Raw genomic sequence first — 12,491 nt, forward strand, 5'->3', positions numbered from 1 at the left:
GCCGCAGAAAGTCCAGCCACGCCGTCGTGCAGCTCGTCGAGGGCGAGGGAAAAGTTCTCATCAACGGGAAGCCCCTGACCGAGGCCTTTGGCAGACTTCACGACCGCGAGAGCGCCATCTGGGCCCTCAAGGCCACCGACAGAATCGACAAGTACAACGTCTGGGGTATCGTCAAGGGCGGCGGCACCACCGGCCAGGCCGAGGCTTTGACGCTGGCTGTTTCAAAGGCATTGATGGTCCACGAACCCGATCTCAAGCCTGCGTTGCGAAGAGGTAAGCTCAGAAGTCCCTGTATTCGTTCAATTTGCAAATCTTTTTGCTAACTTTTCCACCATCACAGCCGGCTGCGTCACTAGAGATCCTCGTCGTGTCGAGAGGAAAAAGCCTGGCAAGCTCAAGGCCCGCAAGATGCCTGCCTGGGTCAAGCGTTGATTTTCTCTTCGCTCGTCTTTTCTGTATATACTCTATGTATTATTACACGCTGTTTACCCACCCTTCCACATCTTGTGCTGCGCAACAGCCTCACCAGCTGCGAGAGTATGCAAATAGACATCAGCTACGACATGGTGCTGCGAATATGATTGGCATCGATAGTCGGCCTCTTTTAGTCTTTATACCATGAAGACACAACAAAGATCCGAGTGAAGTTGCCATGATATCTTTTCTTCTTCGTCTACTGCAAACAAAACAATTTCCCGGTGAAAAAGGGGGGGGGGGACACCGAAAAGGAAATAGAAAACTTAACACGCAATTCGCAAACTCAGACAAAGTGCCGCCACTCCCTCCCTTTTTCCCTTTCTGCCCTTTTTGGTTAAGAGTGAATATCTTCGTTCCTTCCCTCCCTTCTGAACCCCTTAGTAGCTACACTTTACCCCCCAAGGCTCGTTGCACTCGTCTGCCTCGCCTATTCCTGCTCACTTCCACTCGAATATGAAAATTCATCACCCCCCTCCCGTCATCATCATGTTACTTTAAATTATGACTAAAACAGATGGGAATCTCTGAAAGAAGAAAAAGTTATGAAGAAAAGTCGCCTTCCCGACCGTCGTGATAAAACTAGACTAGTAAGACTAGCAACTTTTTTGGAGTCGTGCCCATTTCCCTGTCCTCTTTTCGCCATTGCGTCATGTTTGGAGAATTGTGGGTTTTTTTGGTTTTTGATTTTCTCGCCTTCGGGGTTTTTTTTGTGTGTTATTTGTAAGAAGAGGCAAATTCCGGGAGCAGGGAATTCGTAGGAAGAAGATTTGCCGCGCATGTGCTGCTTTAAAAGAAGGAGAAAAGACGCCAAGGGTGGTTGGGAAAGAACAACGAGGTCGTAATAGGGCATGCAAGTAAGCAGTTTAAATCGTCGATACAGCCAGTCACATGTTCCATGTCCAACTCCCGCTAAAAAAGCCGCTTCAGTTCAAGGATAAAGGGAAGTTTACTGTGACCCATAGTCAGCACCCATGCCGTTGTCCATGCCCATTGCCGAGTGGTTGTGGTTGCCTACCTTCATTGGCGCAAAGTTGCCGTAAGGGTGTTGAGGAGGCATACCAGGCATGCCCATCTGGGGGTACGCTGCAGGCGGAGGAGGCGCCGGGCGGTAGGGAGTGCCGGCGGGACCAGAGTTGTTCTGGCTGCGACCCCAGCTGAGACGCACGCGAGAGTTGCCGATAGGGTAGCCCTGCATCTGGTTGATGGCCATCTCGGCCGCGTGACGCTGCACAAACTGTACGAAACCGCAGCCCTTGCCGGGGGGGATCTTGACGTAGGTGATCTCACCGAATCCCTGGAAGAACGATCTGAGTTCATCCTCGGTCACATATCCAGAAAGACCGCCGACGAAAACGGTCGTGTTGTTCGGATCGGTGAACTGGTTCATTGGCTGCGGCGCAGCACCATAGTAGCCCATTGGGGGAGCACCCATTCCGTACATGCCCATAGGTCCACCGGGCATGCCACCCATGGCGCCGCCAGGACCCATGCCTGCGTTCTTGTTCTTGGGCGTCGCGGTGGAGATGCGCATGGGACGGTTGCCGCAGTAAACGCCTTGCATCTCGGTGAGGGCTCGCTGCTGGTCGGCCTCATCGGAGAAGCGCACGAAACCGTAACCGCGAGAGAGGCCGCTGATGGGGTCTGACATGATCTTGGCCGATTTGCATGATGGGAAGCGGTTCTGGAAGATGCTGACGAGCACGTATTCGTTGACCTCGGGGCCGAGATCGCCGACAAAGATAGAGAACTCGGGACCACGGTCGTCGCGGCTGCGATCGGCAAGGCCACCTCCAGATGCCCAGTTGAGCTTGAAGGGGCGGTTCGAGTTGGGAATGAGAGATCCGTTGAGGGCGAGAGCCTTCTGAGCTGCGTCAGGGCTCTCAAAATCAACGAAACAATATCCAGCATTACTTCTGGCCCAGAGATTAGTGCCTTCTCTTCCATTTTTGCACCATGGATCGCGTGTTAGACCTACCCGGAGAATTTGTCCCTGATCATCTTAACGTTAACCTGGTAGCCCATGCCGAACCAAACACTTCTCACAAAGTTCTCGTCGATCCATGGCTCGAGCTCGCCCATCCTATCATTTGAATCAGTCCCATCCCAAACACTCTTGCATTTTGCGACACGCACCAGAGGGTGGTTTTAGCATCGCCAGAAGACTGGGCGGAGGCTGGGGCACCTGGGGCACCAGCGGGAGCACCCTGGAACTGGCCTTGCTGACCGTCCAGAGGCTGACCCATTGGTGGCTGCTGAGGCTGTGCGCCAGCGGGTCCAGGCGCGACCGATTCGTCGTTAGGCTGCTGAGCCTGGAAAGACTCGCCGAACTGTTGGAAGCTCATGTTGAGTTGTGTGTTGATATGAAAAGATTATCAATGAAGAGAATATTTATCTGTCCACGCGAAGAGGAAGGTTAGCAATGAGCGAGTGGTGATTCGTTATAGCAACAAGTCAGAGGCCAAGTCAATGACGTACGAGCGAGATTGAAGAAGTAGATTGAAACTACTTGTCGTGACCGTGAATCGTTTGGACTTGTCGGAAAACGTCGAGAGATGAAGCTTGACAGACGGCGCGCAATCAAGGATTTGAACGCGCGATAATAGCTTGACGATAGAGTGCAGTTCCGAGTTGAGGGAAAGGCGATCGCGATTATACGCCGAAGGAATGTCGAATTTGACGAGAATTGACTGTAGAATTCTTTGGCTACGGGTTAGCGTATGTTGGAGAGTCATGGGAAGATTTGTTTGTTGAAGTTGGTTGAAGTAAGGGGTACACTGGGAGGGTGCCGAGCTGCTGCTCGAAGCGATTTCGCACCCCTTCGACCCGAGTCATCGAGTCACGATTCGACTCAATAATGTCGCATATCTCGGGCGTCGCGAAGGTCGAACAAGCATCGAGAATGCACTCGCCGCTCCTGCGATGAGATCGCGCCCTGCCTCAGATGATGCGCGATGACACAAGGGAGCCTTCTCCGAGCATACGTATCTGCTGTATCGCCATCCACCTGTCGGAACTGCGGCTCCACCAATGCGCGGGAGGCGAAAAATGATATTGGGATATTTGAAGGAAAGCGGACACAACTCACCAAGATGACAGTAACTGAGATCACCCAAACACCGAGAGACGCGAAGAAACGCGAACTATGCACAGGAAAATGATGCTTTTGTCTGCGCAAGGACGTGGTAAGGTAAAGGTGTGCGCAGCTCAGGCTCTGTGAGCTTTGCAAACCAGGCAAGCGGGGGTCGTCACGTGCATTCAATCACACTCATTTTTAAGCTCGACGCTATACACGGGATCTACCTCCTTAGACTCGATTGCGATGAGGCAAGAGCTTGGCACACCACCAGCTCGACCAATCGTGTGGTATTCCGTAGGTTGCAGCTATCCACTCTATAATATCTTTCCTGGCCCTCGGGCTGCAGCTGTCCGTCGATTGACCACCTGCTTGTGCCTACTGTAGGTCAATCTGCATGGAACCTATTTGTCTTGATGCGGCTGGAATTATCGTGCTTCTGAGATAGCGTAGTCTCTACGCGAGACAATTTGCAGCACTCTTATCAGACCTTCAGTGGATGTTGCATAAGACACCGGTCAATAGAGAGGACACGTCAACACCAGTACTGTACACTTTACTGTGGCAAACAGCTTTCCGGTCAGGGGTCTTTGGGAAAAGGGGTCAGACCGCGAAGCCAGGTACACCAGTTTTAGAGGTCTCCATTTTTTGTCACTAATGTACGCGCAGCTGCAGCCGCTGTATCTGTCACAACGGGCGAAGCCACCCCTGATCACCTACAGCAAGGTAGCCACAGCTGCTAAAAACTCCATTTATGCCCCTAGTTCCCTATATTTGTGTTTGTCCTATCATCATATGCTGACCAGAGCTCAACTAAGGCTTCTCGGGGATCCCTAACTCCAGTGTCAGCCTTGCAGTCCATCGCTAGCCTTGGCCAAGAAATGTACTTGCCAGAAGCCTGGTCCGCCTCACTAAACGAGTCTCTTCCCGAGACAGATACAATTTGAAAGTCTTATTCGAACCATCGTATATCAAGACTCAAGTCGGCGGACTTCGACAGGCCCCGTCGACTCTCTTGTAATGTTGTTTATTGTAGCTGTGAGCGTGCTCTTTGACTGCGATATGTGCACGGCCCTTGTATGTACTTCTAGTGAAGTACTCACATCCAAGTATTAGGCACATATATAACCTCGCGAGACACTCACGCAGCTCACGTTCTTGTCGCAACTGTCTGTAGAGCTGTAGCAGGCGACTATGCAGTTCAAGCATCTCTGGTCTGACATTAGTACCCTACCCCAGTGACAGGTACATTAGAGTTGATCGCAGGGACGGCTGTTTCTTTCTCACCCTCGTATCTCGGGAAGCGCAAGGTGAGTCAGGTATGTTCTCATTTGGACCTCTTGAACTTGAGGATAAATGCACTGTGAAAGCATACAAAACTGCTCGGAACTTCGTCTTTAAAGGTCTGACCTCAGCTACATACTCTCTACGACGAAGTACCCGGTTCTAACACTTCTTCACGCGATCTTAACAACGACCTAAAGCATTCCGGAAAGTGTGACAGAAAGTACGAAAAACCGAAGGCTGGTAGCTGCATTACTTCACAGTTAGCTGTGACCATTATCTCACACTTGACAGCCTCAGATAGCATTGCTAGCCATTGCTAAATCAATTTATACAAGATATAGCCAAACCTCTAATGATTCGCAACGCTCCGTCTGCGACGGAACATCGTATCACAGCGTCGTGGAAGGCACGTACAAGCTGCTGAGGTATAAGATCCTATGCATGATGAGATCGGAGTTCCATATGATCTGACATAGTTGATCGCTGATTGGCTCCCGCACATTAAGTTCGTGTTCGGAGGATATTGACGCCTTCTTGTCTGTCTCGCTGATCCGTGCTCAAGAGCATGAGGCTGAATAGTGGATGGATATTCTGGTAAAAGATTTATTGTCGTTGTCCCTTCAATTGTGAGGAGCCCGAAGCGATGATGGGTTTGCAGGAGGATCCGATTACGATCTTGCTCGTGGCAGTGTCTCTATCTCAATCACGCTGCGATCCGGTTGCTTCGACCATTGTCCGGAGGTCATCTCGGGCTCCGACAGAATGTGTGTGGCTTGGCACGCTTACCTGTCTGGGAAGTGTGTATTCCGATACACGTCAACACACACAGAAGTCGTTCAAGTTGACGATTGATGATCTTTCCATACAACGCACCAACTCGACGCCATGGACTCGGACACGCTACATACGGCCTCAACGTATCTGAATAACCTCCTGTTAGCTCGTGGACTCCTACGCAATGGTAAGGCTTTGGATTTCGCCAAACCGACTCGAGACACTCGTGCGCAGATCATCAACCTTGTCCATGACCTGCTTCTTCGACGAGACCGCGACCAGGAGAACCGTGAGCAGGTTGCCTTGACGATTCGTACACTTCGAACAGACGAAACGCGCAAGGATGCTGAACTTGATCGACTACGGTCCCAAGTGGGAGAGAAGGAGAGGAGTGTTGTTCAGGCACAGACGGAGACGCGGAACATGAAGGTAGAGATGAGGAGGATGGAAGCCAGCGTCAAAACATTGCAAGACCAACTTGCCAAACTGAAGGCCTCTGTTGGGCACATCAAGACACAATGCACGAATGATATACGAAAACGCGACTTGCACATCGAACGGTTGAAAACACATCTACAGGGCCAACAACGCGGCAACAAAGGCGGTGTGGTCGCGCCAATGTTGAACATTACCGGAGGCTCGACCGGATCTGGACGCTCGTTCAACATGTCTGTGAGGAACATAGAAGATCCCGAATACAGCCTGAAGCAGGAAACCAATGAGTTCCTCACCCAACTGAGCCAGAGCTTAAGCGACGAGAATGATGGCCTCATCGCCATGTTGCGTGGGACAATACAAACTATGAAAGATCTGCTGGGTCTTGATGAAACGCCACAGGACCATGACACCATGTATGCGGATCAAGGTGTCGACCTCAATGCCACTCTTGATTATGGGAACGGTGAATCACCAATCTCGTACGAGGCGCTCGCGACAGAGGTCGAGTCCACCTTGGAAGTGTTACGTAATGTATTGACCAGCGCCGACTTTGTCTCCATGGACGAAGTTGAGCAACGCGACGAAGAGATTTTGAGGCTGCGAGAGGGATGGGAAATGATGGAGGCCAGGTGGAAAGAGGTGCTCACCATGATGAACACCTGGAGAACCAAAATGGAGGATGGTGGCGACACTATCAATCTCGATGATCTGAAGAGAGGCTTAGGTCTGGGCGAGGGCTTGAGCGAAGGCCTGGCATCGCCTGTGGGACCGTCTAACCCTGCCAGCCATCAAGTCAACAATTCTCCTCGTAAGAGTGGATATGACCAAGTCAACGAAGGGTCAGACCTTCGAAGCTACGCCGGGAGCGACCAGGCATTACCAACTCCATTACCTTCCCGCGTGCAAAATAGCACTAGCAAGAAGTCGAGCACGGCCATAGACCCACCTGAACTTTTCCATCAACAGCCTCGCAAGGAACGGCACCTACGAAAGATGAGCCCCAATATCCAGTCGCCTCGCAAAGTCGCATTTGCAGCAGATACGGCTAAGAGCAGCCCGTTGTACGGTAGAGACACACCAGTAGATAACAACGCGCATGCCAGAATAAGAGAGGCTTCGAAAAGAGAATTGAGAAGCCAGCACTCTGCTCCTGACCTTAGCAGCCCTGAGAGAAAAGTGCAGCTAGTAAGTTCTACGTGTTTCAACGGAGAAAGTGTATGAGACTGACCATTGGGAAGTCCCCAAAGCGAAGTCATATTGATCTCTTCTCGGAGCCAGATCTGGACTTTGGCGACCAGACAAGCTCGCCGATATTGGAGGTCGCGGACGAGGAGCTGACGGTCAAGGAAAAGCTTCGGGCGGCCCAGTTGGAAGCTGAGCGTGCCGCTTCAGCCATGCAGGCCGATCATCTAGACAGACATGCGTCGTCTCAATTCGACATTGCAATTGATGAAGAGATAGGCAAGCTTCGCAGTCCGGCTAAGAAAAGCAAGATCAAAGGCAGGCCAAAGCGAAGAAAGAGCACGTTAAGTCCGGAGGAATTAGAAAATCTTATGCTAGGAAGCATGAGTCTCGAGTAACTGTCAGAGTGGAATGCGATATTCTGATCCAACTAACCATTACCTTTTCCCCCACCCCCTTGTATGGCAATATCAACATTGATTGCTCATCCACCACTCACACCGCAAGATAGTATCGCAATGCCTTGGTATTGTACGAACCGGTGGGTCTTGGGGATCTCCACGGTACTGCATGAGAATGCACGCATGCCACGAGCAATAAGTAGGCAGCTCTTGTTGATTGGTTCACCGTCATTCATTCGTCCAGAATACAGTGATGAGCTGCACGGTAGTTCTTCTAGTCATCGAGATCATGCCGACGCTCACCAATACTAGATCACAAGTGCAATGGTATGCAACTCCTTTCGGGTGTGAAGGGAACACTCTAACTCACGATTCAAGGTATTTCTTGACGTTGATTGGCGATCTCACGACGAGCCAGTCAAGCATGCGAGGCATCGAAGAGGTTGTGGCTACAAGTCGGCCAATGAGCTCAAGCGCCGAACCGCCGACTCCAACCACCTCCATCGCTCCACTCCACGCATTCTTCCAAGCGCTCTCTTGATCCTGCACCACTACCAACCAGCATCATGCACACTTTTCGATAGTGGCATTATGCAGCTGTCTTGCCTATCTTGTAATCCGCGCATGTGCGATGTTGAACATGTGAGCAATGTAGTTTCCAACCAGGCATAAGTATATAGAACCCAGGCTTCCATCTCCATTCTTTCCTTCCTTAGCAAGCTTTGTCAATTCAAGAGTTGTCTGTTCGGTTTTTCCCTCCCCTTTTTTTATTTTTTATTCTGTCAATAGGGCCTGGTGCTCGTCTTTTTGTTTGACCTCTTATTACCATACACTTAATTATACCCTACTCACCAATTTATTTACCATTCCATCGTGTTCGCCGGTCGACACATAATATACTGACAGTCAATTTCTTCTTGCTCAAAATTCACATAATCACAAAACCAATATATCGAGTTTAATCGAAAGAAAGGGAAATCAGAGAAGCAATCAACATGTCTGCAATTCAGCTCAACTTCACCCTCAGGACCTCGTCTAACTGCAAGACCGTCCATCTGGTCGGCTCTTGGGACGGCTACAAGAACCAGCTTCCTCTCTCCAAGGACCCTACCTCGCCTAAGCCTGGTGGCTGGAAGGGAACATTCAGATTCCAGGGCGCGACTCTCAAGAAGGGTAGCAGATACTGGTATTATGTATGTAAATCGCTAATGTCAGATCGCTGGTCTTATGAAAAGTATACTAACATTAGCTCGAAAAGTACATCATTGATGGTTACCACGTTTCTCACGACCCCGCCCGCGAGTCAATCACTGAACCTACAACTGGTCGCAAGTTGAATGTTCTCGATATTCCCAAGTCATCGTCGTCCAGCAAGTCCGCGGCACCGGTAGCTGCATCCACCAAGCACTCTTCAGGCCACAGCCGCCGCGTCAGCACTGCCAGCATTCCCAAGGGTAGATCTCTCTCGCCTTCTCAGATCAAGAGCCCGAGGCCTACTAAGCCGCACGAGACTCGTGCCATTGCTACCGAGCAGTTCAACAGGGGAGACGTCGACCGTCTGGCCATGCAACTGAAGAGCCAGCAACTATCCGACTCGGAGTCAGATGAATCCGACAGTGAGAGTGACAGCGACAGTGACTCGGACGTGCCATCCCTTAGCTCGCGCAGCAGCAACAGCAGTTCGCCAAGCAGTGTCAGCAGCACAAGCTCATCCTGCACATGCAACCGTTATGGCATTACACGCTCCGGCAACAGGGTCAAGCTTGACTGTGGCGGTAGCCGCTGCGGCTACAGTGATCAGAGCAGCGAATGCTCAAGCGAGAGCGAGGGTGAATACCGTGCCAAGGCGACCCATCGTCAAGGAATGGTCGTTCGCCGTTGATCGCCATTTGTAGCTGGGAAAAGCTGTGTTCCGGAGTTCGAAGAACCTGAGAGTTTTCAAAAATTGCAGTAACGCAGACTGCTCCACTCATTAATTCATAATGACCTAGCGTCGTTGGAAAGCCTGTCTTTCTTTCAACAAATCACTCCTTTGCGGGGCGCCACAAGAGTCTTGCTGGTAGCTGGTCTACCTGGCAACTGTCTCTGTGGCCTCTGCGTCCAGGTCGCTTCCTGCGACGCTTGATCCTACGGGTGCGCTTCGAGCAGTGGAGGCACTTCGTGTTGGGTCACGAAACGAGGTTTGGGGACGGGAGAGAAGAGAGTTATAGCGCCGAAGAGGTCGGGCTAAGGGATCGACTGGGGGTCGATCAAGTGAATAATCAGCGATACCACACATCTATTCGATGTTTGGCCGGTCCTGCGCCTCACACAGAACAACACCCTTGATCGCGGGTTCTTCTAGCAAATGTGTACATAGACAATTTAAGAGACATGATTTGCTAGCAGGTTCGCATTTTTCGAGGTGTGCAGTAAACATTATTGAAGGATGTGGCTTGCCTACCATAGTTCGTGCTCACCGTTATGGCTACAGAAGCCGTGTATCATTGGCTGACGGTGAGAGGTACTTTTCGCTATACCATGCGCCAAGACTCGGGATGGAGGATCGCATACATCTTACCAGGGCCATTACTCGTAGGGCGACCAAGCCTTATTTTTTATGATGTCGTGACCGCCGAGCAGATGAGGCCGCCAGTTTGAGCGTTCATGTTCTGTGCGAGCTGCTTGTGAAAAGTCATCCCAAAAGAGGGGGCGAGAAACACTGAATCATGGAAAGTCGAGAGCGGACGACCAAGACTTCTTGGAAGTTGTCGTGAGGCGAGATTAGTGGCAATGATTTACCGAAAACGTAAGCCATGAAATCAGACAGGATAGTGCAACAAGAGGAATCAATCAGCCATGGGGCATGGGTGGACTTTGTTGCGCGTCATTATTTCGTGCCGCGGTCGCTACGCCTTGCACGGATGCGAAAGACCTGGACTCAACTGTCGGGCTGAGAAGCGAAGCTTGCACTTGCTTACAGCGGCTACGATAGGTAGTTGCGGAACCAAAAACTGCGAATCGGGGGAAGTTGTGGGTTCTAGAGTGTACAGTATCGAGAAGCAGCAGCGACAAGTGAAAAGTCAAACGCGAGGCAGTCACCGAGTACACAGAAGTACTGTAATAAGCACCGCATGAGTCGCAAATATAATAATAATAATTTCGAGTGATGAGTGTTAATTGCAAGGGAAATAATTAGTAGAGAGCACTCTGTGATTTCCCCAAGGTACAACTGCTGCAAGTGGATTGCGCCAAAGAGATCTTGCTTCTTCCCTTCTTGGCGCGTTTGATGCCCCTGCGCTCTCAAGCTCAGCACAAAAGGCGCTGCGGTCTAAATCACGCGAGAACTCCGAGAAGACACGGTTCTGGCTGGATCAACTCACAAACGCTACCAGCCATGACGGCTAAAGATAATTCACCAAAATGCTTTTCACCCAACCGTATCCGTTGTTCCCCGTCCATCCCTTCCATCCTTCCTCACGCACCACTATACCGTCAACTTCAAGCATCATCACCACCTCCACCCGCGACAACGACGATTTTAGTACATACAGATCCGTCTCAGCCGACCTCAGTGAAAGCGTGCCTCTGCTGCCCTCAAATTCGTGAACAAAGCCAGGCCCGGGCTGACGGGCGCAATCTTACTACACCCTGAGCCTGTGTCTGATCTGTCCATCAACAAAATCGCCTCTCTTATATCTTCATCCCATCCATCCTCCTATATACAAAATGTCTAAAACGATGACGTCCACTCCAACGTCAAAGTCGGCTTCCAAGTCATCATCATCATCAAAGCAGAGCAGAAAGGTCATCATTCGCTTAAAATCTGAGCTCCTCTCCAGGTTTCCATCAGACTCGGCTCCCTCTTCGAAGCCTGAATCATCAGATGACTCGTCTGTTCCAGTTTCGACTCCCGTCATCAACCCTCCCACGGACGACGCAGTGACTGAATCGAATGCGTCGCCGGCGCCTGCAAACACCGAGGACGGTGCCGAGGATGGCAACTCTCTCGCCCCACCTGGAAGCAAGCGAAAGGGAGTCCCTGGACCAAAATCAGGATCAAAGCGATCCGCTCCACCCTCTGACAGTGCCTCGAAACCCAGGGGTAAGCCTGGTCCGAAGAAGAAGCCCAGACTGTAAGTGATATGCGAAGTGGAGATCGCCGTCTTTACCACGTGCATGGCTGACCCGTAACAACAGTGCCGATGGCAGCATCGATCGCTCTGCTGAGCCAACGAAGAAGGGCCCTTTTGGAGGAGTGGCGCCCATCACTGCGCACAAGCTGGGCCCCAAGGCCAACACTGGCGCGATCAACGCCGGCCTGCGCGCTCTTGACAGATCTGGCAAGCCCTGTCGCAAGTGGGAGAGAAAGGGGTTCACGCTGAAGAGCATATCCGGCGTCACATGGAGTGTTGGCTCGTGGTCTGCGCCTCCGAAGGACAACTCGTTCAGCGGCGATGTCAAGAGCGAAAGCTCTGGCACCAGCGAAACCAAGGTGAACTTGGAAAGCAGCGCAGTCCCCTCTGAGCAGAGCAACAGCGGAGGCGACGCATATGGCGCGGCTCAGAGCAACCTCGGTAGCTCTCCTGCGCCTATGGTCTCTACACCTGCATGAGAGACGACCTCGACCACTCACTTAGGGTGTCAAACCCATCGACGATGCCATGCCTGTTTTGCTGTCGCAGCACAGGCGCACGACCGCAACAAATGATGTAAAACAGTTGCCGCGTCGCAACATCAGATGGTTCATCTACAAGGATCAGGGGATCTGGACGGAATCGGTAGGCCGGTGTTAACACAAAAGTGCCCGGATGGAATCAAGGGTTTGCAATATACCAGGGGAAGCGGACGCTTCAGCATGGCGTTACAATGACAGATAT

General features: G+C 51.4%; 5 protein-coding genes across 7 annotated transcripts; 3 read left to right on the forward strand and 2 right to left on the reverse strand.

Moving 5' to 3' along the window:
• Positions 1-1,423: 1,423 nt before the first annotated feature.
• Positions 1,424-2,819, reverse strand: AAFC00_003161 (uncharacterized protein; the record flags this gene model as incomplete). 2 transcript variants are annotated; one of them, XM_069342598.1, is made up of 4 exons in its annotated part: positions 1,424-1,426; positions 1,493-2,387; positions 2,453-2,557; positions 2,611-2,819. In XM_069342598.1, 4 exons carry the CDS (start codon positions 2,817-2,819, stop codon positions 1,424-1,426), a joined length of 1,212 nt encoding a protein of 403 aa, XP_069199102.1. The 2 variants fall into 2 exon arrangements, with proteins under 2 accessions (XP_069199102.1, XP_069199101.1); XM_069342597.1 differs by having other exon boundaries at positions 1,493-2,390.
• A 46-nt stretch (positions 2,820-2,865) lies between these two features.
• On the reverse strand, positions 2,866-3,209 carry AAFC00_003162 (uncharacterized protein; the record flags this gene model as incomplete). The annotated part of the gene is made up of 2 exons (XM_069342599.1): positions 2,866-2,869; positions 2,953-3,209. The coding sequence occupies 2 exons, from the start codon at positions 3,207-3,209 to the stop codon at positions 2,866-2,868; spliced, it is 261 nt and encodes an 86-aa protein (XP_069199103.1).
• Positions 3,210-5,722: 2,513 nt separating this feature from the next.
• On the forward strand, positions 5,723-7,629 carry AAFC00_003163 (uncharacterized protein; the record flags this gene model as incomplete). The annotated part of the gene is made up of 2 exons (XM_069342600.1): positions 5,723-7,234; positions 7,288-7,629. 2 exons carry the CDS (start codon positions 5,723-5,725, stop codon positions 7,627-7,629), a joined length of 1,854 nt encoding a protein of 617 aa, XP_069199104.1.
• A 998-nt stretch (positions 7,630-8,627) lies between these two features.
• Positions 8,628-9,514, forward strand: AAFC00_003164 (uncharacterized protein; the record flags this gene model as incomplete). The annotated part of the gene is made up of 2 exons (XM_069342601.1): positions 8,628-8,825; positions 8,891-9,514. 2 exons carry the CDS (start codon positions 8,628-8,630, stop codon positions 9,512-9,514), a joined length of 822 nt encoding a protein of 273 aa, XP_069199105.1.
• A 1,826-nt stretch (positions 9,515-11,340) lies between these two features.
• AAFC00_003165 (uncharacterized protein) lies at positions 11,341-12,226 on the forward strand (the record flags this gene model as incomplete). Of its 2 annotated transcripts, none has more annotated exons than XM_069342603.1 (2): positions 11,341-11,747; positions 11,812-12,226. In XM_069342603.1, 2 exons carry the CDS (start codon positions 11,341-11,343, stop codon positions 12,224-12,226), a joined length of 822 nt encoding a protein of 273 aa, XP_069199106.1. The 2 variants fall into 2 exon arrangements, with proteins under 2 accessions (XP_069199106.1, XP_069199107.1); XM_069342602.1 differs by having other exon boundaries at positions 11,353-11,747.
• Positions 12,227-12,491: the final 265 nt, after the last annotated feature.

This window comes from Neodothiora populina (genome assembly GCF_041146345.1).
Source record: "Neodothiora populina strain CPC 39397 chromosome Unknown canker_contig_15, whole genome shotgun sequence".
Taxonomy (NCBI): domain Eukaryota; kingdom Fungi; phylum Ascomycota; class Dothideomycetes; order Dothideales; family Dothioraceae; genus Neodothiora; species Neodothiora populina.